Here is a 24,937-nt window from a genome sequence, read left to right on the forward strand (position 1 = left end):
ACAGATTAAATGTTAAATATAAATATTTCAAGATTTATCATCACAGTCACAGTGTTACACACATTAGTAGCTGTAAACACTCAGCATTAGAAAAATACATACGTTGGTTTGGTGCTTACATAAGGAGTAAACATTTATAATCATCACTTTAAAAGTTACATACGTTGTTTTTGGTGCCTGTTTGTTTCCCAGATATATTAGTATGTGTGTGAATGGGTGTATAAGAGACATTAACTTAAAGAACTTTGTAGAAAAGCGCTTTATGAAGTTTAGTCCATTTCCTTGTATTAGTTTACGGGCAGATGTGCCTTATCCAATATGGCGGCGACGTCGACGTACGATTCCGCGCTCAATGCATAGACATATATGTCTATGCCTTTAATGGTTGCACGACAGTGTAAACTGTTTTTTGACCGAGTTGCTAGGATACCAACCCGTGCTCCCGCCTCTTTCCCCCCGATGAAAGTGTTCTGATTGGTCGCGAGTGTCTCGTGCCGTCAAGGTGCAGCAGCTGCCCCGCAACAGCCGAGTGAATGTAAACCAAGAGAAGCGGGTGGTCTGTGGCCAGGGGGAGAAATATATGGAAATAAATAAATAATTATGTAATGCATCCCACTCAGGAGTCTTGTACAAAGAGGGACATGCTTGTAAGTTGTATCTTCACGTTTTAATGTTGACTGGCTGGATCAGGTTGAATCCCGTTAAGAATAATCGGAGCTAGCCAATAAAAGCTAATGTTAAGATTTGTTTAGCCAATCAAAGCTAAGTTAGCTGAAGATGACTTGTTTTTTTTCTGTCCTGCGGGACTTGTTCACATCCAGATCCCTGCAGATAAATGTATTTTTGCCAGCCGAATAATGTCAAATGTCAAAAAAAAAAGTATACGGTTAGGGTTTGTTAGCTAGCTCATCGTAGCTTTGCCAGCAGCGTCTGATCGTTGTGTGTTGGATGTTCAGAAAATGAAACTGATAGATACCCAAGAGGCTGAGTTGGAGGCAGGGACCACAGCTCACCACCACCCCCCGGCTAGCTGCCGAGCCTCATGACTTGAGAAAGTGGTCCAAACAAAGTCCAAAAAAGTTTGACACGCTGTCCCGGCCAAAGGTCAGAGTGAGACGTAAACAAAGCTTTGTGTTTATCTCTGCGTGAAGTCCAGTGACAGCTGGAGACAGACAGCGTGTAACTAGCTATGTCATCACTTTTTAGGTGTGCTTAAAAGCATCAAAATCCTTCTGGTTTTTCTTTCTCTCTCTCTCTCTCAAGCAGCAACTGTTGTTGGTTCATGTCGTCGTCTGACCTGTCAAACATGGAGGAAGTCATGGCTTCTCAGGGAAGGTAAATCAGAAAAGATGCTTCTTCTTCAAGGCTGGACACATGCCTGTGCCTTTTCATGATTTGGTCTAATTATGTGTCCAGTTAAAATATACTGGGAATATACTTGTTAACAAGTGCATCAGACACGCATAGATTCAGCTTCCTAACATGGTCTTCTTTGTTCTCTGTCTGTCCTGCTGCCGTAGGTCTGCTGAAGTCAAGGCCAAGGATGTAAACGATGATGTCTCAGAAACAAACCTGCCTGACGGTAAAGAGGAACTCTCTTGTGGGGCAGAAAAGCATGATGACACAAAAGACGGCGCACTCTCAGAGAACACACAAGATGACACATCGTCTCAGACGTCGATGGACTGTGGGTCTGCCGGTGGGCTGGATGAATCTTTCATTTCGGGCAGCAGCAGAAGTAACACAGGTCAAACGCACTGTTCTAATCTGCAGAAATCCAAGAGGTCCGGTTCACCCGGTCCTCACCCTGTTAAAACCTGTGTTGCTTCACATTCTCCAAATCCAAAACTCACCCTCTGTCTTAGCTATAGTCCCAGGAAGGGTGTAAGCACACCCAGTGATGTGGAGATGCTGAGCCCAGACAGCCCCATGTCTAAAACCATGCTCGTCAACCACTCTGCAGACAAGGATCATGATGGCAGTGCTTGTGTAGAGGAGGCTGGCTATGCAGAGGCTCAGGTAATGGGATCTCAGCAGTTTGTCAGAGGCTCTGATTCTGGAGGTTCAGCCAAAGACAGGGTCCATCCTGTTGCCACGGGAACGGAGGATGCTGAAACAGCAGCGTGCAGTGGCTCATCTGACATGAGCCAGGACTTAATTGGAAGCCAGTCAGATGCACTTTTTGAAAGGTACTTCTATGATTTCCACAATGTTTTTATGGTTTATGAATCACCTTTTCTGTTGTTTCTTTGCCCCTCTATGCACACAGTGTCCCTCAGTAATAGTATCATAAACTGACCTATTGTGTTTTTGTTCTCTGCAGCGTTTCAATTGCTCTACATAACATGGACAGAAGATGGCTGGGGACACCCATAGATGAGCTGAACAGAATGCCTCAGTGTGCCCCCCCCTTGTCTCACCTGAAAGTTGTGCCTAACCACACTGTCGTAGTCAGGGTGAGTTAACAGCCACTTCCTCTGTATGTGTTCTTAGTGTGTTGTATATCACAAAGAATACTGCTGTCATAACAAGGGTCTAATGCTCTGCAGTCTTTTAATAAAAGCGAACAAGATAGAGAAAAGCAGTAGAGAGAACGTAAAAAGAAAGCTGTTTAGATACAGACAGTTGAAATGAGGAAAAGGGAGACAGTTCTGGGCAAAGTGAAGAAATGAAACCATCCTCTAAGATCCCCTCAGGACCTCTTGTCAGTAAAGCTCTTATCAGACTGTAGTCCCACAGGAACACTGTCAGTGCTGCACCCAAGCTAGATTATCCCCAATCACCCCGTAAGTCACAAGAATACTGGATTTTTAATTACTGTCTAAAGAAAATCACATCTCTACATTAAAATCAGGACAGCTCTCAGTTGTTGGTTTGTCAGCCAGCAAAGGAGCATCTGACTTTTGATAAAAGTGTACTCATTATCTCTGTATTCAGTGTATACATGAGGTGTTAGACTGAAATTGCAATATCCTAATTAATTATGTTTTAAAGTAATGAATGTAGTCAAAGTGACTGAATTATTAATGTTACAATCTACCCTACCATGTCCTAAGTTTCAGATGTTTTTTTTAAAAAGCCAACTGTCTGAACTTTTTGAGCATTATTTTGTTTTCCTTTTACAGACAGATCTCCTCAGAGAGGGAGAAGTCCCTGTCCCATACCCCACCAAGTTCAAAGATGCATGGGACGATGTGTCTGTGAAGATGCCCTGCTCTGAGAAGAATCTGTTTCCTATGGAGACTGAGGTATACTGGTGCATCACAGCTCTGAATGCTTTTCAAAGCATGCCAGTGTACTACAACAAGGTTAGTTGCTGTAGAAACACTGTAGTAAGAGCAATCTGTCTTTGGCTGTGTTATGTAGGATGGAGGTGGTGTCCAAAGTCGATGGGAACTGATCCACACTGCCTTGCAGGGAGGCTTCAAAAGCTCTCTGGATGTGAGGGTAAGAGACTCACTCAGATAAATTTTTTCTCCATTTTACATGTGAAATGATTTGCATCCATTATTTCCATCCCCACTGAAACACCAGAACATGAGGAAAACAGCTAACTGTCTTCTTTTTCTTCTACCTTGAAAACAACAAAATTGCGCATTACATCCATCATCTCATAAGGAGTGGGAGAGACAGTTTATGTTGCTCGGTCTCAGCAGTTCAAACCTCTGTTCTGCCACCTCCTACTCATCCGGATAACTTATGTTGTGTTCCAGTAAAACTGAACACATTGTTAAGTTTATAAATAAATGACTGCAGAGAATTGGCTGACTTTGAGTCAATTTCTGATTAGAACCTGTCTGAGCATGTCATAAAGCTTTGTATCCACTAAAAGATAAAAAAAAAAAAATGAAGCTTTAATGTGGATCGAAGCTGAAAACTGAAGACAAGATGCCTTTTTTCAAATTTAGCTCACAAATTTGTCCTTTGTGATAAAATTAGAGCACTGGCCATTCAGTCCGACAGCTTTGATACTAAAGAGGTTCTGCGTGTATGTAATTTCATAAAGAACCACATGGTGGCAGAGTTTGCAACAAATCTACCTTGAGGCATAATATAATGAGATAGGATTTGTAATCTGTGATCCTAAACATTTCTGTGCATACAGTTTAAATCTGTGAATATATAACTCCTAATTCTCCTCTTCAGGATGCAATATTGAGATACAACACAGCCCATGCAAAGAAATGGGACTTCACTGCCCTGAACCTTCTTTGCACAGAGGTAAGCTGACCAAAACATGACTGCTATCTGAGTTTTATAGGCTGGTTTTGTACAAAAGATGAAGCAGGGAGATTTAAACACTTTACTTAAAGCCCATGGACCTTACTATATTGGCAAAACATGTGTTTGCTTTGATGAACATAAAGCACATGAAATCTGAATCCTATTTGGGCAGGTAATCTCATTTGAAGAAACACAATTATTGTGTTTTTATTCTAATTTGTTAACTTGCTATACAGTCAGGCTTTCGTGTTGGCAATTTAAAAGCATGGATGTAAATTAACGCCTCATCACTGAGATGTAGTCAGTTGTGTGTATCACAGCTCTGACAGTAAGCCCCCGTGAACTTTGCCGGCAATGTTTGTTTAACTCACCGTGATTAATTATGTCTTTAAAATTTACCTTTGCTTTGAATGATGCTGATACTAAATCAGAGTTGTTATCGCAAAGGGAGCCTGCTTTGCTCTGTTTGCTCGCGAGCCCATCAGTGTGCGTCGTCCGCTCCCAGTACCTGGGAGTCTCATGGGAGCCAATAGGCATCAGTTAGGACGAATGAGCACAGAGCATGGCGGCAGCAGCTGTTGCAGGTGAATCAGGGGAACGTCTTTTTTTTTTTCTGTCTCCCTCCTCCTTTTCTTTTTACACTTCTTATCCTCTGTTCAGACAGTTAGGGACTGTAATAACATACCTGTTGTTAGAGAAAGTTCTTCCCATGTGGGATAAATATTTACCTGTCTTTCAGTGTTATGAGATTACTTATCTTGTAGACACAGCATTAGTAGTACTGCCTGTCTACCCACAGTGTATCTACTTTGAAGTAAACAGTTTATATTGCTACAAATAGCCAAAAAAAGAAGAGTCTTTAAATAGTTAGCAGACCTATTTCAGCTAGAAGCCTAATTTGGTTCCTTCCATTTGGTAAAGCATGTAGCTTATTGTCAATTGGAGCCAACAAGATCATTATTCTAATGGAGCTTTTACAATTAAGTAGAAACATTTGATTCTTGTTACAGTACAGCGGGATTGATATTTGAGCCCGATATTTATCCCTTCTCATTAGTGATTACTCAGCTAAATTCAGAAAAAGCCTCTTCACTCTCTAAAATAATTTTTCAAAGTAAAGCAGAGAGTGTGGTAGATCAATAACCGCCTAAGCCTTTTTACAGCTCAATCCAATTTAATTAAAAGGTCCCATTAAATCTTTGAGGAAGCTGAGTAAAACCAGCAAGAAACTCGCCCTTCCAAGAGTCTATTGCGTCAGCAGCTCCACACACTCTTGAGCGTGCGATTTCCCCCGTTTTTTTTGTTGTTTTTTAAAATTTCTTTCCTGCTGAGGCATTTAGCAAGGGAAGGGTGGTGCTTACAGGAGAAGGACAAGCAGAAAATAGGAATGTTATAGATAAATGCAGAATATACTCAAAGGTTGTGACTGCTTTCTGTCAGTTACATGTCATCAGATGATGGATGCAGTTTGAGGGAGCATTCAGAGCATCTCGCCAACACGTTGAGCGGGAATGATTAACAGCTGCCATTCTGCAGCAGAGACACGACATCTTAAGAGATTTATCTTTCACACAAAGACTAATGTAGTGAAGAATCACATAGATTTGTTTAGCCATTCTTCTTGGGAATTTGATTAGTAATTGACAGAATAGCTGCTTCTACGCTCATACCATTAAAAACTGTTGTATTCCTCGTCCAAGACCACCTAATTAAATCTGGAGCAACATTTGTGCAGTGCTGGGGTAATTGTCAAGTGGTACATGGCCCCTGAGCCAGTGACTGACACTCCGCTCAACGTGTAATAGCCATAGGGAGGGAAAGAAACAGTTATCCAAATTAGGGCCCTGTCTGTAAATTGTCTTAGCTTCCCCCCCCATGCCAAATGAAACTGTCACTGTGTCAGTTTCTGATGAATGTCTGAGGGCTGAGCAGGAAATGCAGTCCAGGAGTGAATACAGCTGATGTTCCAGTATTACACAAACATTCAGCAGCAAGGCAACAACTAGTTACGGAAGAAGTGCTCGGATCCTTTACTGGTGCATTTGACTTCTGTAGCTGTTTATGACTACTTTATATACTGTTTTGTATTTTTATCTAGTTTATCTATAAAGTTATCATGAGCTCAGAGTTATCATGTGACAACACATTTTCTGGCTAATCCAAGAGGATTTTAAAAAGCTTGTTTAGCATAAGGAGTGGAAGATTATTGTTAACACATAAAGGAACACTTAATCCTTCAGTTTATCAAAAACACCAAATTTGGACATACATAGTTTTCACTGTTGACTCTCACACTAAGTCAGCAGGAATAGGCTCCAGCCGCCTGGTGACCCTGATGAGGATAAGCAGTTACAGAGAGTTTTCACTGTATAGGTAGGAGTATAGATGGAAAGTAACACAAAAGATATCACTCAAGTAAAGCACGGGTACCTCATATTTTTCATTAAGTAAAGAATGAAGGCAACAACACACACCATCCCTCACCTGTGTTCTTTATTGTTTGTTTTGTTTCTATCTAAAAAAATATATAGAAATGTCAAAGTTTCACACTAAAAGCATTAAAAAAACATTCTTAGAAGTGCTCTAAATACAAATGTGACTTGCGTAGGTCGAGCTGCCAGGAAATAAAAATAACTTGTAGACCAGAATGACCAGAATGGATGGAAGATCGGAGTGTAATCGATCATTAGTCTATGTGGCAGTAAATCTGGACTGTCCTGCCGGAGCTCAGTCTGTCATGTGTATTGATGTGATAGGTGTAGTTTGCGTGTGCAGCCTAACTTGTGTGTTACTGTTGTGGCCAGCTGCTGTCACTGTGAAAGTGCTGCGGGATCATCTTTCTACCCTCATCCTGCCGCATCACCCACTACCATCTACTAGCCCCACAGGAGCGCTTTATGATGTCTGCCACCTCATTACTTCTGACAGCATTTAGTCAGACCTGCTCTGCTGCCATATAAATGCCTCCTGGCCAAATCACCAGTCAAAGACTTCCTGTTGAAAATCAAGCCACCCTGCCACTCTCTCCATAGTTGGTCATTTGCATTTGCTCCAGAAGGTCCATTTAATCAACACGAGCTCCCCTGCTCACCTTGATAGAATAAGGCGAGTGATTGATGACAGTGACATTCGAAGCCAATACGCTCATAAGTGATTGCGTTGTAAATCTGGGTCTATGATGGAATAACTGGGTGTTTATTTTAGAGGGAATTGCAGATGGATGCTGAGGTAAGCTACAGGCTGAAGTATGGATGCCTCGGCCGTGGCAGGCTCGCTCCCAGATTGATGGTAGTTTCTTCTGAAACAGGTTCTGTGTAGTGAGGAGCTCTGCAGCATTTCTATTCCTTCTCCCACTGCTGAGGTGTTGAGATTATTGATATCTGCGGAGTGGGAGTTCACCCAAAAACAACAATAAACCTTCATTACCTTCACTGACAGAGTTTTCCTGTTGGATATGAGAGAACTGAGCATCGTTCCTGAGATATTGGTTACTGGTATCGGGTTATGACCCCAGACCAACAAACAGTTATTAGACCATTTAAACTTTTTCTCAAGTAGTTCACAGTAGCTCCTCCATATTTCAGATTTTTCGCAGCCATTGTGTCTTTGTGACTTCACATACTAAAACTGAAAAGAAATTAAGTTAATTATTGAAAAGGAAATTGCACGTGGAGCGTTCAGGTTTCATTGTTTTTCTTCCTGAAAGAGAATTGTGGAAAAAGAGGTAATGTCCTGGTTTGAACCTCGGCTCTCCCTGTGAGGCTGTGTGGGTACTCTCTGGGTACTCTGGCCTCCTCCCATAAAGACCTGCAGGTTAACTTAGAATTATCCGTAGGTTTGAATGTGAGTGTGAATGGTTGTATGTTTCTGTGTTCCCTGTGATGAACTAGCAACTTGTCCAGGGTGTACCCCCGCCTCTTGCCCTTAGTCGGCTGGGATAGACTCTAGCAAGATTTGGGGTGTAAATCATTACCTAACAAGGTAAAATAATTTATATATATATTAATTTTATTTCTTACCGATGTGTCTCTATGTTTATTTAAAAGAAAAAGAGCGACCTGCCAATGTAGGAGTGAGGTATAAACCGTTAAAATTTGCTCCACTCTCAACAAATCAGTGGTGTTACAAACGAATATGTCATTTCAGATCTAATCAGTCACTCTGACTGCTGGCTCTGAGTAACTAGGCTGCCTAACTAGGCAGTCAGCTCCACAGAGAGATCCCATTTAACAATAAATCTGCCTGTATGTCTCCCTTTTTTTGTCTCATCTCTCCAGTGTCTTGAACATTGCGAGGCACAACACTTGTTTGAGGTCATACTACCAGCTATGGTTGACCTAGCACTCAGTGCTCCTCGCCTTTGCACCATGGTAAGTCCAGTTTACTGTTTTTGAATACATACACAGGGTGGGTTGGGGGGGGTTGTGGGAGTTGTGTAAGGAAATTGAAAGGTGAGTTGCTGTGATTCATTGAGTAGCAGGTCAAAAGTCAATTCAAGTGTGTGCAGACAGCAGGGAGGAGAGGCTTAGATGGTGGATGGTGTTGGACAAGATCAGCTCATGAGTTACGAGCTAGAAAATGAATGCTTCTTTTTGGTCCACATTCAGAGCTGCTTCGTTAGAAAAGAGAGCTGAGAGAGGAGAAGTCTGTCTCATGTCCAGTCCATCTGATATGTTATGCTTATGAAATTTAAAATTCTGACTTTTTCTTTGGACTAGCTATTCCTCCTCCAATATATTTCGGGTTTAATACCAACCCCATCGAATGTCAGAGGCCTTCAGTTTTATTCACAATGAATAGGGATGATCAATGTCGCAGATCTCTTAAATGTCATCCCCATTTGTCTTCATGTTCATTCTCTATAATCAATTATAGCAAAGCAGGAATTCCAAGGTTGGTATTTTTGTAATTCAGTTATCTATTTCATTTTAATTTAATAAAGTAAATTCACCTCCCACTTTGGGCAGGTTAGGAAAATCCCTCCAGTGGTTACTGGAAACAGAAACCAGGTGCTGAATGTCAAGGATGCTCAGGTTAAGACGGGGATTTCTGGTACACATTTCACCTCGCAATCATTTGTTGCAGTTGGATAATGAAGCTTTCTGACTCTCCGCTTTGTTTTGCAGTATTAAGCATCAAGGCTAATGTTTATGTGTGCGTGTTATTAGAGCTGGTATTGATCTGCTAACTGGGCAGCCTTGGGAGGCTCTTTAGCCCTAATCAGTGAAGATAGATGGGCCCCGTGTGTCTGACTGAACGAACCTCAGGGAGAGCAAGAAAACCAGGACCTTAATTACTACCACCCATTTACCTAATGGAACACTCCTTGTCTCTTCTGCTTGCTAGATTGCTAAACTAATTATCTACCCCGATTCGCCCTTTAGATATACAGTGCTGCCATCCACGTAACCATATGTGTTTCTGCTGCATCTCCCTTTGTCTCTATGTGTACGCCGATTTGTCTATGATTTCATTCATATTTTCTCCCTCTCTTTTGTCTTTCTAGCCAATTCCCCTACTAAAGTCAAGGATAAACCACTCCCTGACTCTGTCTCAGGAGCAAATAGCCTGTCTTCTGGCCAACGCCTTCTTCTGCACATTTCCCCGACGCAATTCCCGCAAGTCAGAGTACTGCAATTATCCTGAGATCAACTTCTACAGGTAAAGGCACACCATCCTTCCCAGAAACCTGGAGGGACACAAAACAATGATCGGTAGCTCACTTGGGTAATTGAGTGAGCTGCAGTCATCGGTATTTTATTCACAAAATTAGATTTGCCCCTTGAGTCTTTCTCCGAGTCCCCTTGTAAGCCATTACTTTAAGCAGGAGAATGAGTAGATCTTAGACTCAGATATTGATCCTGAGTCAGCCTCATTGGTCTTTACGTTTCAAGAAGATACTTTTTTCTGGTCCTAAATGATTGTGAACATGTTGCCCATATTTTATAGACATATTATTAACGGGGTTGGATTCTCTCACAGTGTTTTCAGTAGTGTTCTTTCCAGTAACTGGGCATCAAATACATTCAAAGATTTGTAATGTTTTCATGATTCATTACAACTATCTGTTACAAACTGGTAGGATTTTGATTGAGTAGCTCTGTTTTTGGTGACCTGAGCTAAGTAAACTGATTTCCATAAGGGGGCACTACTGCCTTGAAAACCCCTAATACATGTATTCTGTGTTTTTACTCAGCTTCTACGCATTTAGTTAGGTTTCCAGTAAGTTTACACACAGTAACATTTACATTTAAAAAAAATATATAACATAGTGACCTGACTGGATCTGGCCATTAAGCTTGTAAGATTACATTGTGCTCTTTAACCGCCCCTGTCACCTTGTAGACTTGCGGGTGAAACTGTGGGCAGAGAATCTCCTTGAGCTCAATGTTTCTGTCTGTCTTTCTGCGTGGGAGGGAGATTTAGAGTAGGAGTGTTAAATTGGGGTTCTCTGTTTCTACCTCCTCAGAACCAGTGATCTGTTAAGAAAGCCTGCGATTGTTAATTGAAACAAATTGTTTTGATAGACTGTTTCAAAGTGCGCACCTCTCTCTGTCTCTGTCTCCCCATAATCTCGAGCTGTTAGGTTATTTGGAACAGAGGGAAGTGATACATGAATGCAATCAGGCCTGTATTTATAAAAACGAGGGCTCAGTCGTGTCAGTAGTACCTCTGAAGAATCTCTGCTCTACCGCTGACATGCTGAGCAGCAGAAGGTGTGGCAATATTCCCCTTAAGTTGGGTGTTGTCACAGTTTTCTGGAATCTGTCTTCATTAATGAGGTCCAGCTTGTTCTCTATTGAGGAAAGATCAAATTGACATCTGATATGATGACTTTCAGCAGACTCAGAATCTGGTGTAATTCTAACGTGCATCATGTATTTTTGTATCAGCTTATAGTGTTTTGAAAGTTAAGATATTGCGTACGGGTGGGATGCAGTTCTGTTTATAATGAGATTTTGTTCCCAGCGCCATTATCGAATTTATGGACTGTAGGCACCTCAGTATACGTTGGACAAAGTCCAGATATCACCTCAAATAAATTTCCCTGTATTTCCCCTCATTAGTGGTAAGTATAATAACTTCCGGTACTGTTGCTCGACATACCAGAGATGTCAGTTTGGTAATACCTTATTATGATAGTGCTTACATTGTTTGTAGAACATGAAGGGAAGGCTTAGTACCGTATAATTTTAAAATTCCCTGCAATCTGCATGGGACCAAACTGCTATTCAGAGTCTTAATTAGCCATCTGCTCTCCCTTGGTGGTCAAGCAGTATTATTTTATGAATCTCAAGACTGCCCCCCCCCAAGCTCCCTTATTTTACCTGAATCTTAATCCTACTCTCACAATCGGTCATCTCTATGGGTGCATGATATCTGCCTCACATCAAACGTTTGTGGCAGGCAGAGCAAAGAGGCCGCTGTAATAATGTAAGCATCGATTACAGTCGCAGGGGCTGGCTGTTTGAGACCCGTGCCAGCACTTGGTCGCAGGCACTTGGGCCTGCCTTCACTATCAGCATTTCTGCCAGCGGCGAAATACAGGAAAGAGGAAGAGGAGGGGGAAAAAAAAGCCTGGGTGTCTCTGAGAAGATGAGACAAGACAAGACAACCAGTGCAGTCTAAAATGGGCCCTGGATCGTTACTGGCCCTCCCTTTCCCCCTGTAATTGAGGGAGTGTCCGTCACTTTGCTTATCGTCTACACTAGCTTTCCGTCTTGGACAAGCAGAACAGCAAGCAATCTGCTGATTGCTGTTTTGGCAGAACTGTCAAGGTTTGTCCTCTGTTAAGTGATGGATAGATTCGAGGGCAGTGGGGGGAGAGGCAGACTTATCTCTTTAGCTTGTGTTTTACTGTGTTTGAGAAAAAAATGACATGGGAAACCTAGTCATCGACGAAATCTCATTATTAAGAAATAGACTCTGTTTTGTTTTTTTTGTTTTTTTGGCATACCTCATTTGCAAGAAAACACCCTAATTAGTCATGATAAAACTGTCAGAAACCATAACTCCTGCACACTTTATACAGTAAGTAAGGCCACAAAGAATCAAATAATTAATGTAACTATTCTTGAAAATGAAAATTGCTGCCATATATTTTGTGACTAAATCCTTTATAGTTACTTGCCCTTCTGTCTTTAGCAAGGTATGATGTGTGGCTACACTGGAAATTTCACCCTCATACACTGAGTTTCACTGACATTATCTCACAGACGAGTTGTCCTCCAGGTTACATCATGCCAAACTGACACTGACAAAAGGGAACTGCGGTGGAGGTGGTGGGTTCACAGAGCATGAGTAAGACAGCGTGTAAAAAATGTAAACAGTAGATGAAAATCCATATTTTATGCAGGAATTGACTTGAAGTTGAAATTGAAGGTGTTTTAGTGCATTACCTTTGTCATTTCATTTGTCCTTTCTGTTTTTATTTCTTGACTGGTCTGGGCGAAAAGCGACGGGAGGGAAAGATGAATGCTTTTTTCTGATTAGTCATCAGCTTAGGTCGCTTTTAATGGAGGGAGAGTACCAGTATGGGGTGATTTAAGCTGTCCACCCAGTGCTCTCTCTCACTCACTCCCTCCCCTCTTCCTCCCTACATCCACCCTAGTTTTTATGGTAACTCTGAAGAACGGAAACACGGCCTCAGGCAGTGCCATTGTATGAAGGATGGAGGTAGATGGGAAAGACATCATGCCAGTTTAAAAGCCTGACCTCACTCAGGACATGCTGTAGCATGGTTGCACACTGAGCTACAGATAATGACTCCAAGTGACATTAAATGTCTCAGTCTCATCGGCCAAAACACATTTAGGATATATTTTAAATAAAATGTTAGCATTTGATTTAGTAATTTAGAGACTCTAAAGGCTCACATGTACTTGTTAACAAAGTCAGTAAACAACAAAAAATCTTTCTGTTTCAGGTTATTTGAAGGTTCTTCATCAAGAAAAATCGAGAAGTTGAAAACTCTGTTGTGTTACTTCAGGAGAGTTACCCAGACCAGTAAGCTTATTAAATAATCACATACTGTATGATGATGCAACAACTGTTTCTCTGTAACGCCCTCCATGATTTCAATTGATTAACATTTTTTTATGTATTTTTTTTAAGGACCCAAGGGTCTTGTTACATTCACAAGACAAACACTGAACAATCCTCCAAACTGGGAAAGGTATTCATCTCTTCTGTACTATGTTATGAATTTAATTAATCTAATTTAAGTTTGGGACCATTAAATGTTGTTTACGTATAGCAACACACACCTACAATGTAATGTAACCAATATGAATTGAGTTGATGACTGAGTAAGAACCACTCAAGGAGATATGTATTCATTTATTTCATTCAACAATGCCAACAAAAGCAATTTCTTTCAAACTTTTTGATATTTTTTATCACATGCAACATTTTCTGAAGCATGTTGTAGCTTCTCCCCTTTAACAGTGAAATGGTAGGATACAGTAAATTACTCTTTGATGAAAGAATAACTGATAACTGATTTTTTTTTTTTGTCAAGTTCTCAGACTCAGCTGAAACGCCTACATATCACTTGTGAAGGGACCATTGAGGATGAAGGATACGGGATGCTGCAGGTAGGTACTTTCTTTAAAGTGTTAGAGTAGAAGTAAAAGTATTCGACTTGGCATAATTAAAGTATGTTGTTGTGCTTTTCATTTAATAACAGTGACCCACAAACTTTGTTGTCTCAGTCAGATTTGATGTAGCAGACATGTTTTGTACTCGTTGCTGTGTCGTCCTTTTAGTTTTCAAAACTCAGAGAGACTTTTGTTTGTCTAAATAGCTGCAGACAATCACAATTAGGTATATAATTTTTGTGAATATCTGAGAAGGGTATTGGCTATATGGCTGCACTGATTCATCCCAACTCCTCACTCCGTTTAGTGTTCCAGGATTGCTGGTGCATATCTACTTTGGCTTGACAGCTGATGTATACACTTGAGTAGCTCAGAGAGGCAAAGGTTGTAGGAGGAGAGGACCCTTGGGTGGGGGATGACGAAGAAAAAGGCGCATCGAGGAAAAGATGACGAGGGTGAGCCATCTCACTGGGGCGACCCAGTGGGCCAAGAGCCCTGTAGGAGCATTGATGGCTACCTCAACAGGCTGGGCACTTGCTGTGAGTGGTGTTTCGATAGGGCAGAGCGGGCTGTCATTCTGTCAGGAGGTGAGATTGAAGGGTGGTGGCGGGGTGAGGTTAGAGGTGATATCAGTGAAGGAGGTGAGGAGTTGAGCGACTGGTTAAACAACATATACGCTTGCACATACAGACACACTCGCTGTCACACAGATTGACGTAGCTGTGGTCCAGTGAGCAGAACCTTCACCCCTGACAGACTGTTTAAATAGCAGCATTGTGATTGAATGTGCTGTCCTGAAAAACAAGGAATGGGCTTACAAGGCATGAAGCTCCTGTATCACATCAAAAATATTTTCTACATAAAAACGGGACACCCAGAAATAACCACAAACCGCTATATTTCTTTGGTCAGCTCATCGATAATTTTCACTTTGCATCTCAGTCCATTTATCATTGCATACGCTGAATACTCAATTGGTCTTGCTCTGTTGTGAACAACGTAACTGGAAGATCCTCTGATCGGGGATAAGCTCCCGCCACAGGCTGGTCTTCCATATCTATGTATTTTGTATTCTTTGCTACCTTCCCATTGCCAGACTAAAGAATGAACACAGACTGAGGGTGACTGAAGTGCCCACTTGTTTTTTTAAAACATGCCAGTAGAACCCATGTTTAAAAATAAGAGGTCAGATTTTGTACCACTGCTGTGCTCACCATTAATTGTAGATCTTATTGCTATATGAACTATCTCTAGATTTTTATTGTTATGCTACGATTTCCTGATTTGATTATTTACAAGCAGGAAGGCAGTGCAGTGATCTTTAGCTATTTGTCTGTATTAAATGACCACAGCGGGTGATAGATAATAAGGAGACACTAACAGAGTCATTTGTTCAAATAATGCGAGTGACAGTAGCTAAACCTCACAGTTCTGCTCAGCTGCATTGAATGGGCAGAGCAAAGGGCAATATATTGACATTGCTGAATCAGTGGTTTTGTTGTAAATATATGGTCTAGCTAATCACACCATGCACATATTACATTTGTTAAATGGCTCCAAGTCCATTTCAACAATTCAAGAATGTGCGTGAGTGTGACGACGAAAGCAGTTACGAGGAGAACCTGAAGTTACTGTGCCACTTTGGTTGACTCTGTTTATTTTCTTTTATATCATCAGGTGGACTTTGCAAACAGGTTTGTAGGCGGAGGAGTAACTGGACATGGACTGGTGCAGGAAGAGATCAGGTTCGTCATCAACCCTGAACTCATTGTCTCTCGCCTCTTTACTGAAGCTATGGAGTACAATGAATGCCTCATCATCACAGGTATGTAGTCACACACGTACGTTTTTTTTCCTTCAGGTTCTGCTTTGTATGGCATTAATTAATGAGCCTGTTCAACATGTTTGATTTTTACTTGTTTTATCCAGAGCTCCATGTTTCAAGTCTTTCATGCTTTCCTTTACTCATTGGGGTTTCACAGTCTTCACTTCATCTGCTGTTTGATAAAACAGAAATGTAATATCTGAAGTTGATGTTGATATCGCAATGCTCAACCTCCTCAGGAAAACGTAGTCGATGTGACCCTTGTGTAGTAGTATTCTTGCCGGTAAGTCAAGCAGATTCTCAGTCAATGTTGTGCACAGTCACTAATTCTGCTTGTGACTTCATGAGCAGAAATCTCTGCCTGCAGCTGACAAGTGGAGAGTGCCTGATTTCGTGACCTCAGGATTTTCTCTTTTCCGATTTTTGCAAATAACGTAGTTCACGTAGTTCTTTATTGGACCGTGACCTCTACCACACACTTGGGCTGTTTGCAGCTGCATATGAAACAAATGGTGTGAGAGTTAGCACCTCTTTTCAGTCCGTGTTACTCTACCAGGAAATATAGTGAATAGCCCCTGTTGGGTTGTGAGCAAGTCTCACCGTTAGAGACTGGGAAGAGACCCTGAGGCAGACCCAGAGCACTCTGGAGGGATTACATATCCCACTTCCCCGCAGAGGTCCTGGAGGACGTGGTTAGGGTAAAAGATGTCTGGACTACCTTGTTTATGCCACTGCCAGTGCATTGGACTCGCATCAAAAAAATGTGATTTATTTATGAATTATTTACAGTTTGTGTTCTTGGCTGTAAGGTTCCTATAATGCACTTAGGAGGAAAAAAAGCAAAGGCACCCTCACTGGCATCTTTGTGGTGTACATTCACTAACACTCACACACAGTAATTTCCTCATATAGACACTAGATTATAGGACAGATTATTTATAGGTTCCCACACTGTTACACTTTCTGTGACATGGTGCTTATTTGCCCACAATGTGCAGAGAACGGAGCCATTGTAGAGCAGACAGACAGTGTGCCATTGGTATAGTTTGTTGCTGTTGTTATCTTCCAGTTATCATGTTGTGGATCAATAGCAACGGAAAACCGATGTGAGTATGTACAGAACCAATAGGCCCAGATCTGTGCTGTGAATACTCTGAATGTAATGCACCTTTATTCCATTTGGTGCATTGGACCTTTATTTCTTGCTATCACTTTGTATTTTGTTGGAACCACACACATCTTTCTAGTACACACTTAACATAGCTAATCTTGGGTTGTTTTTGTCGCTTGACTTATTTTCTCTCGTTCATTGAGTCCTATGTGTTTATTGGGCTCCATTCATTTTCTTTTTCCCGTCCTTCCATCCAGTCCGAAGGTAAATCCATTGCATTGATTCACTCGGGACTGCCCAGTTATCCTTCATTTCTCTCCAGCAGAATTGCTCTATTTTTCAACCTCCAACTCACTCTGCTTCGGTCAACCTGTCTAAGTGCACTCACCTCCCTCCTCCTCTTTTGGCCATCCTACTCTACTCCTTTTTTTTTTTTTTTTTTGTACCTCGCCCACCTCTGGTCAAAGTAAGGGCAGGCACAGATTGAAATCGGTAAAGCGTGTACTTCATACTGGTAGCCTGTGTGCAATTATCGTCCAAAAATGTGAAATAACAACATAAATGCAGGGAGTTGGCGCAATTTGAGCAGCAGCATGGCTTAATTCATTGAAATACGAACACAGTGTACATGGTGTCATTGTATTGCATCATGTTTTATCTCATTGCCACCTCGCCATGTTTAGAATTGGCTTTAATTGATGAATTAGTCGATTGATTTATGTCCACATCATATTCATTTTATTGCCACTTTATCTAGTTAGCTTGGCAGCACAAATATTTAACATCAACTTGTTCTGGCTGGTGCCTGTATTTCACTGGGCCATTTAAATGAGCCTTCATATTTGTCTTTGATGATACAGGAGTTATCATTATCTAGTTTGATAAATCCATCAGTTTGACATGAGGGCATGTATTATAACTTAGCTGTGTGCACAGAAACACAGATATAAATGGTGCCCCCAAGTCTACACTTGATTGATTCTGTTGGTGGATTCTTCTTTGAGGTTGTGTCTAACGAGAGACATGTAGGGAAACAAAACATGAAGAGAATTTGCATGATCTGATGGGTACCCTCAATATCTTCCATTTGCTGTGTTGCTTGCTGCTTATTGGCTGGTTATATCTGCAGACTAAAGAAAGGGTGGTATTGAAGCTCCCGACCCACACTGGTAATACCACCAGACAAACACACACAACCAGTTCTGTTCAGTCAATATTAAAATCGACTTCTGCCTTGTTCAGTACCCGGCTGCTTAACAGGCCAAGCATTGTCCGTCTTGGATGGCGCCGTGTTGTCTTTGAGACTCCCATCTCTTCCAAGTCACCTTCAGTGGTTAGTCACCGCGCCCCTCTCTGCCTCCCATCACTCTGCCTCCCTCTTTCCCTCCTCCTCCTCTCCACTTAACTTTATTACATTTGGACAGAAAGGAATTTATAGCCCAACTAAGGTCATTGCTCCACTAATGGAATGGGCCAGTTACACCATAGATTCATTAAAACCTCGCAGAATATTCCTTGCACGCATGCAGTGTTTCCTCTTTACGTCTAGTCTCTGTTTCTAGACTCTTTCTCTCCATCTCCCGTCCTTTTCTGTCTAGTTCATCTCATTCTTTGTCTTTGGAGGTCCTCTTCCGGTGCATTTGGAACTTAGACGTCACATCAGTTTTTGGTCCACAGGCGTTTTCAGAAGTTAGAGGGCTGCGATGTAATCTGGTGATGGAAGGCTGTATGTCAGGAGGCTGTCATGAGCAGTTTACAGGATAAATATGATCAAGGTGAAGGAGGAGGAGAAGGAGAAGGCCAGCTCTGTTGATGGAGAAAGTGATATGGGTAGCCTGTTGTTTGCCGTTAGGAGTTGCTAATGTTGTAGAAGGTACTTCATTTGACTGACTGGACTTGAAATGGCACAAGATGGTTAAAATAAATGTTCTCTTTGTTCACTCAGCCTCTCTACTCTACATAGAAACATAATTCTCATTTGCCCAGTTGTTGTTGGCTCGTGTCCTGGCTGCAGCAGACCATTAGCTTGAGTCATACTTTGTCACGGAGAGCCACAAAAAGCCAGACTTCAAGTTTGTTTTACAGTTCCAGTATCGGTGGATGGTACGTGCTTGAAATTAAATCACGTCAGTTATGAGGAAGTAAAATCAGTGTTTAGTTACAGCTTTTGGAGAAATACTTTCATAGCATTGCTTTTATAATACATTCTATGGTTATTGTGAACTTAATTACAAATCTCTCTCACTCTCTAAAGCTATGTTAATCACATAGTCATTCCAGTGCTGGTTAACGTCCTCATATCTAATGTATAATGTACAGAGCCTTTAATAGGCATCATTTTCAGAACTGAGCGATGTAATGATGATATTTCATGCAAGCATTTTGCAAATGTGACCAAGGTTAGCTTCTTCTAACCATTCCTTCCTATTATGGCTGAAAGCTTTTCATTTCAAACCCCAAGCGGATTACTTATTAAATCAATGGCCTTTATTTATGACAATCCAATACAGGCTGATACTGTGTACTCACATGGGGAGCACAGAAAGCACTAAATTTGATTTAAGGAATAAGACGCTGAAACAGATTTAGCCCTACTGTGTGCTCTGACGACTCTTGTCTTTTTCTTCTTGACTTTATTTCTTCTTCTTCAGGTACTGAACAGTACAGTAAATATTCTGGCTATGCTGAGAGTTACAAATGGAAAGAGAGCCACAAGGATGAGACTCCCAGGTAATGTTTTCTCACATAGTGCTATTTAATATTTTTGGGATTGTCTTGTTTTGATATTTGAAACCAAAAATATTTAGTACAGATAGAAAACACTGGAGGATCTTGTCATCCACACCTCTCACATTTTGTTTTATTTCCAGGGATGACTGGCAGAGACGATGTACAGAGATTGTGGCCATTGATGCTCTTAAATTCAGGCACTTCCTAGAGCAGTTTCTCCCTGAGAAGATAGTCAGAGAACTCAACAAGGTGAGAGAAATATCCTAGTCTGTGTTTACACACTGATTATGACTGCATACGTCTGTGACACAACACAGAATAAGATATGAAATCTCAGTAAGTGGCAGATTAATGCTGGAAATTATGATGTCTGTGACTAAAATCTCATAGTGGTGAACTTTGACATGTTGTCAGGCACCTCTTGCAAAGATGTAAATTAAAGGCTCAGTGATCTGTAACACCACTGAATTTAGCCCACAGCTAGTGAGAGCGTATCTGACTGTACCACACCTATTTGTAGTAGTTGTTTACTACAACCTTTTTCTCTTGAGGAATTAAGCAAAATATGATGCTTATAGCTTTATTACACTTTTTAAATTGACCTATGGTTCAACCTGAGGCTTACATTTGTGTTTTTTGATGTCCAGTCCACAAGAAACTCATAGGAAAAAACCCAACACTGATGACTCATCTAGATCTATTTCTAGTATATTGTGCAAAGAGAACACAGAAAAATATTCAAAGCTTTTCTCTTGTGGCTTTTTATTTCCCTCCTTTTTCCTTTCCCCCTGGCGCATTTATCCCAGGCGTACTGCGGATTCTTCCGAAGTAACACCAACAGCAAGCACCTCTCTGCAATAGCCACAGGCAACTGGGGATGCGGAGCTTTTGGTGGAGACACACGGCTCAAAGGTAACATTTGCTTAATTAAATACATGCATCCAAATAAGGAGAAGGAAAAGACTGTGTGTGTAGCAACAAGTATGAAGAAATGAATGTTTCTTTTCATACACACAAGCTCAAATGGTACTTCTGATAAAGGTTAATAGATACATAATATTGCTTACATTAAAATTTAAACTCTCGAGCATGACGTAAATGTCAGTAGCTCAGACAGGATTCTTCTGCACTGCTTTTTGCAGCTTGTCCACCCATTGACGCTCCTGTTGGATGGACAGTACGACCCTCATCACAGATGCTGGTCTCTCTCAACCCCCCTCTGGTCAATTAGTAGCTCTCCCAGGGTGTCACTCACCTGTTCCTTCCCTCCCTTTATTGATCAGCTGATGCACATTTATGTTTTCCATTAAAAGGGCAATTGATTACAGGGAGGGGACGGCATAAATCCAGGCTGACACAGGTCACTGCGGGCTTACACAGCATCACTCTTTCTAAGCAGATGTTCCTTACTGTCCACTGGAGCACACCACGCTGACCGACACATTTCCATGAACTTTAAAATTTTGTTCACACTTCATCATACTACTCGTTGCTTCTTCTGTGTTATGCACATGGATGCTGTTCTTTGCTAAACACCACATCTCCACATAAATGTCCTGAATTATGAACACAGATTGGAGTAACGTGGGTATGTTTGTCTACAGTTTCATTTAGAAGTGAAGCTGTTAATTTCCTCTGCAGCACGCTATGAATAGATCCACTGGACTTGACAAAGTCCCTGAGGATGATATTAGCTTCCGGGGACCCCCGCCCATTAGCCCTGGAATTAGCATAGCTGGTATATTTAGAAGGCAATAACTGTATTTTACATTATAGACCCGGAGCTGACTTGAGATGTGGTAGTTACATAAGACTGGGCTGTTATGCTGTTGTAAAGATTACAGACCTTTTCCAAATGATGCTTTTCTGTGTTTATTAATCTTGAATCAATATCCATCCTGTTAAATATTTAAAGGTCTTTAGACCTAATTTGCAAAGGCTAAAAAGATTGAGTGCTGTTGATGAGGCTCTGCGACCAGTGGTGGATTACTTACTCTTCTGATACAAATTGCCCCTGTCACTTGTGTTCTTTTCTGCCTGAAGCCGTACCATATACAGCTTATTGACCAATTATTTAGCTTCCTCGTTTTATTCTCAGTGGTCAATTACACATTTATGAACATGTTCTGAAACTATAGGATGCTATAAATGCTAATAAGATACATTTCTCTTTTTTTCCAGCGCTGATTCAGTTGATGGCTGCAGCAGAGGCTGGCAGAGACATGGCGTACTTCACATTTGGAGATGCTCAGCTCATGAGAGATGTTCACGAAATACACACTTTCCTCACAGAGAGACAAGTCACTGTCGGTAAGACTCACACACAAAACCAAATGCGCTCCGTTGAGCTCTTACAGTAAATTACATAATGAGCAGGAATGGTGATGATATCAGGTTGGATTGTGCGGCTCTTCAAGCTCGTACCTCATGTAGAGGTTGTCCTTGTTGGCTTCATTACAGGGACAGTACGCATAAATAACAAAATGTACTCCGTCTTCATGTTAAGTTATTCCACCTTATTGCCCATCTCTGTTCCTCAGCCCATCCATTCAGCCTTAGCTGCAGAGTGGATTACTGCCTGAACTGACCCCAGCCTCTCCCCTCCCCCCTCTTTTCATTTTTCCTGCGCTGACATTTATTGAAGCCTTTCAGAGAAATTCCCCTCTAGCCATCCATTTCCTAAAGTGGAGCTACAGAGAAAAAGCTCACGGGTTGTGTGCGTGTGTATGCGCGTGATTTATAAATGAGGCCGAACAAGCTTTCATTTTTCTTCTTTTCCTTTTTTTCCCCTGTTAGTTTCTGTCTCTCTTGCTCGTCCTTTGACTCTCAACCAGTTTGTCCTTTTTATCTATTTCTCTTAAATCCTGTTTTTTTTTTTTTTTTTTCTCCCTCCATATTTCTTCCTCCTCTTGACCCTTACACCAATCCCCTCCCTCTCTTCACCACCCTCCTTTACCCTCCCAGGGAGGCTGTACAGCCTTTTAAACCAGTACTCCAATTTGGTGTGCAAGAATTGCCGCACGACTCGACCTGACGTCAGTCTCTACAGTTTCATCTACGAGAGAGTCTCTTCCCACTCGACCACCGACGCCCCGGACTCTGCCAAGGATTCTGGGATGTCCCCCGTAACATCAGACTCTCACTAACTCGCGGAGAGCTGCAACGTAACGTCCCTCCCCCCTGTCTCTACGTGTAAAAGAGACTCAAGGTTCAGAAACCTCAGTGTGCTGTCAGCACTTGTGCTTACAATCACTTTTTTCTCTGTCTCTCTTTAAAACACACAAACACACACGCTCCCTTTAAGTTTGTGACCCAACACGCAAACTACCAAAACACAGTTTTGCCTTTCTCATTGGTGGTATTATAGGAGCCTTGTAGTATGTCACCAAATGTGGTGAAATGTTTCAGAGACTTATAGCAATAGTAAATCCTGGTTGCTGTTAGGCCTTTCTTTAGTCTAAATGTGGTGTGGAGTTCTTCTGTTTTTACATTACAAATATGGCCAAATATTCATCATATGCATGGTTTTGGGCACTTTCCATTATTGATAATCCAGGACATGATATTCCATCCTACTTATCTTGTCTTATATTGTGTTTGCTACTTTTTTGGAAGAGTTCTCTTCTCTATTTACCATACCCAGGCTGTGGTGAGGTTGCTGAATGCAGAGAGGATGAGATGCCATACTGTAGTCTATGCATGGGTAACATATTATTTATCAAATATTCTACAAATATATGCTGCTCTTTTATATCCTCTAGGATGTCGATGCTCAACACAACTTATTTTAATATGAGTTCAAACAATCAATAAAATGATCACTGGTATATGAGAGTCATCTCAGATGAAAACAGACATGAGGAATTAATGGTCATTTTCATCATATACCACTGATTGAGTAATTTAATCATCTTCAGATATATTCAGTGTTAGGCACAGTATTGCTACTGTATATACAAATTAAGGGGGAGCAGATAAAGAATGAATTGCACGCAAAATATAATTTTTGTTAATGTTTTTACTCAACATTTACTTTAGGGATGTCTTTCTGTTTTTTTTTTATTATTTCCTGTATTTTCTGATTGGCGGTGTGGGTTCTATTTAATAATGGGTTCATAGATAGATTCAAGACTGTAAATGTATTGCATAGTACTGTACTTTAGGTTTTTGAGTTGTACTCTTTTTATTATTATTTCTTAATTAAAGTATATCCTGTTAAAATGGTATTTCTCTGCTCAAATTAATATGACGTTCTTCCAAATGAATAATAATATTTTTAGTATGTACAGTAATTTTCTTTACATTCAGGTAATGGAATTATTCATCAGATCATCTAGAAATAACTGATTTTGCCTTTTTAGACAATGTTTGTTGGCACCACAGATTTGTCACTCAATTTCATGAAATCATACATTATTTAATCATTTGAAATGTGATTGATTTTTGTGACAGCACATGTACCAAGGAGCTTTCAGACAAATTTGATTCTGTCTCCAAACATGCTTTATTAGATGAATTAGGGATCCTAAATAACCTCATGACGTGGACTTCCATGGTGTGTAGGCTCGGCTATGGTAAGTGGATTACACATCATCTGCTTCTCCTGCTCTTTGCACTGAGCCCGACATTGATCAGATGAGCTGTGGACTGTGCAAAGTCAGTTTGGTTTGGCAGGCTTAATTATTGATGGCTGTTGTTCGGCCTGGGTCACCTGGATGTGAACTTTATTTAGGATATAGGTGTCTCCTGGAGTCAAGGATTTATTTGGACACAGAACATTTGCAGAATGTAGCAGGCACATCCTACAAATGAATAACCAAAGTCAATATAAACTATGACATATTTCAACTGTTATCCACATTTCAACTAGAACTAGGAGGCTAGAGCTTGTTTCATTCCCCATATGCGAGAAATGTTTCAAATACTGAACAGCCGCTCCACTTTTGTCCTGTCTAGTGATGTAATTATTCTAAACGGGATATAATTTAACATCATGCCCGCAATGTTACCCAGCGGCACAGGTCTTTTCATCGATGAACACTATTAATAAAACGCCAGAAAGCAACTGGTCTTCACTCCATCTCTGTCAGGCGGCAAAGTCACTACAGCAAAATGGCATTTCAGTTCATAATTGCCTGACCCTTCGTTCTCCAGGTCAGTCAGGAGAGCAGCAGCAAAACACATGCAAATACTGAAAGGGGAGGAACTCTCTGTGAAGGAACACTGAGCATTGTTTTGTGTTTTACAGTTAAAGCATAGTACATACACTGTATATTTTTTTATGCTTTATTGCTATTATATACAATATGCTGTTGATCATAGTAGGCACAAAGTTTGCCAGTTTAAAAAGCACATACAGATATGATGTTCTGATATTCAGACCTACACTCCTCTGCCTGGTAGATCCTCTTGCATCTTATGCCCACTCTATTTTTCCCCTCTTTTTCA

General features: G+C 41.0%; 1 protein-coding gene across 4 annotated transcripts; it reads left to right on the top strand.

The window, feature by feature from the left end:
* Window positions 1-489: 489 nt before the first annotated feature.
* Window positions 490-23,715, top strand: parga (poly (ADP-ribose) glycohydrolase a). 4 transcript variants are annotated; one of them, XM_019267964.2, is made up of 19 exons: window positions 490-647; window positions 1,264-1,335; window positions 1,521-1,747; window positions 1,964-2,189; window positions 2,324-2,456; window positions 3,126-3,248; window positions 3,367-3,447; window positions 4,147-4,221; window positions 8,502-8,594; window positions 9,731-9,885; window positions 13,151-13,230; window positions 13,339-13,399; window positions 13,745-13,820; window positions 15,501-15,648; window positions 19,411-19,489; window positions 19,630-19,738; window positions 20,296-20,401; window positions 21,671-21,799; window positions 22,454-23,715. In XM_019267964.2, the coding sequence occupies exons 2-19, from the start codon at window positions 1,283-1,285 to the stop codon at window positions 22,633-22,635; spliced, it is 2,136 nt and encodes a 711-aa protein (XP_019123509.2). In that variant the 5' UTR covers window positions 490-647; window positions 1,264-1,282; the 3' UTR covers window positions 22,636-23,715. The 4 variants fall into 4 exon arrangements, with proteins under 4 accessions (XP_019123509.2, XP_019123503.2, XP_019123504.2 ...); XM_027277752.1 differs by adding an exon at window positions 957-1,104 and having other exon boundaries at window positions 493-647; window positions 1,267-1,335; window positions 1,521-2,189; XM_019267958.2 differs by having other exon boundaries at window positions 1,521-2,189.
* The last annotated feature ends 1,222 nt before the right edge of the window (window positions 23,716-24,937 follow it).

The sequence above is a fragment of the Larimichthys crocea genome, chromosome III, assembly GCF_000972845.2.
Source record: "Larimichthys crocea isolate SSNF chromosome III, L_crocea_2.0, whole genome shotgun sequence".
In the NCBI taxonomy this organism is placed as follows: domain Eukaryota; kingdom Metazoa; phylum Chordata; class Actinopteri; family Sciaenidae; genus Larimichthys; species Larimichthys crocea.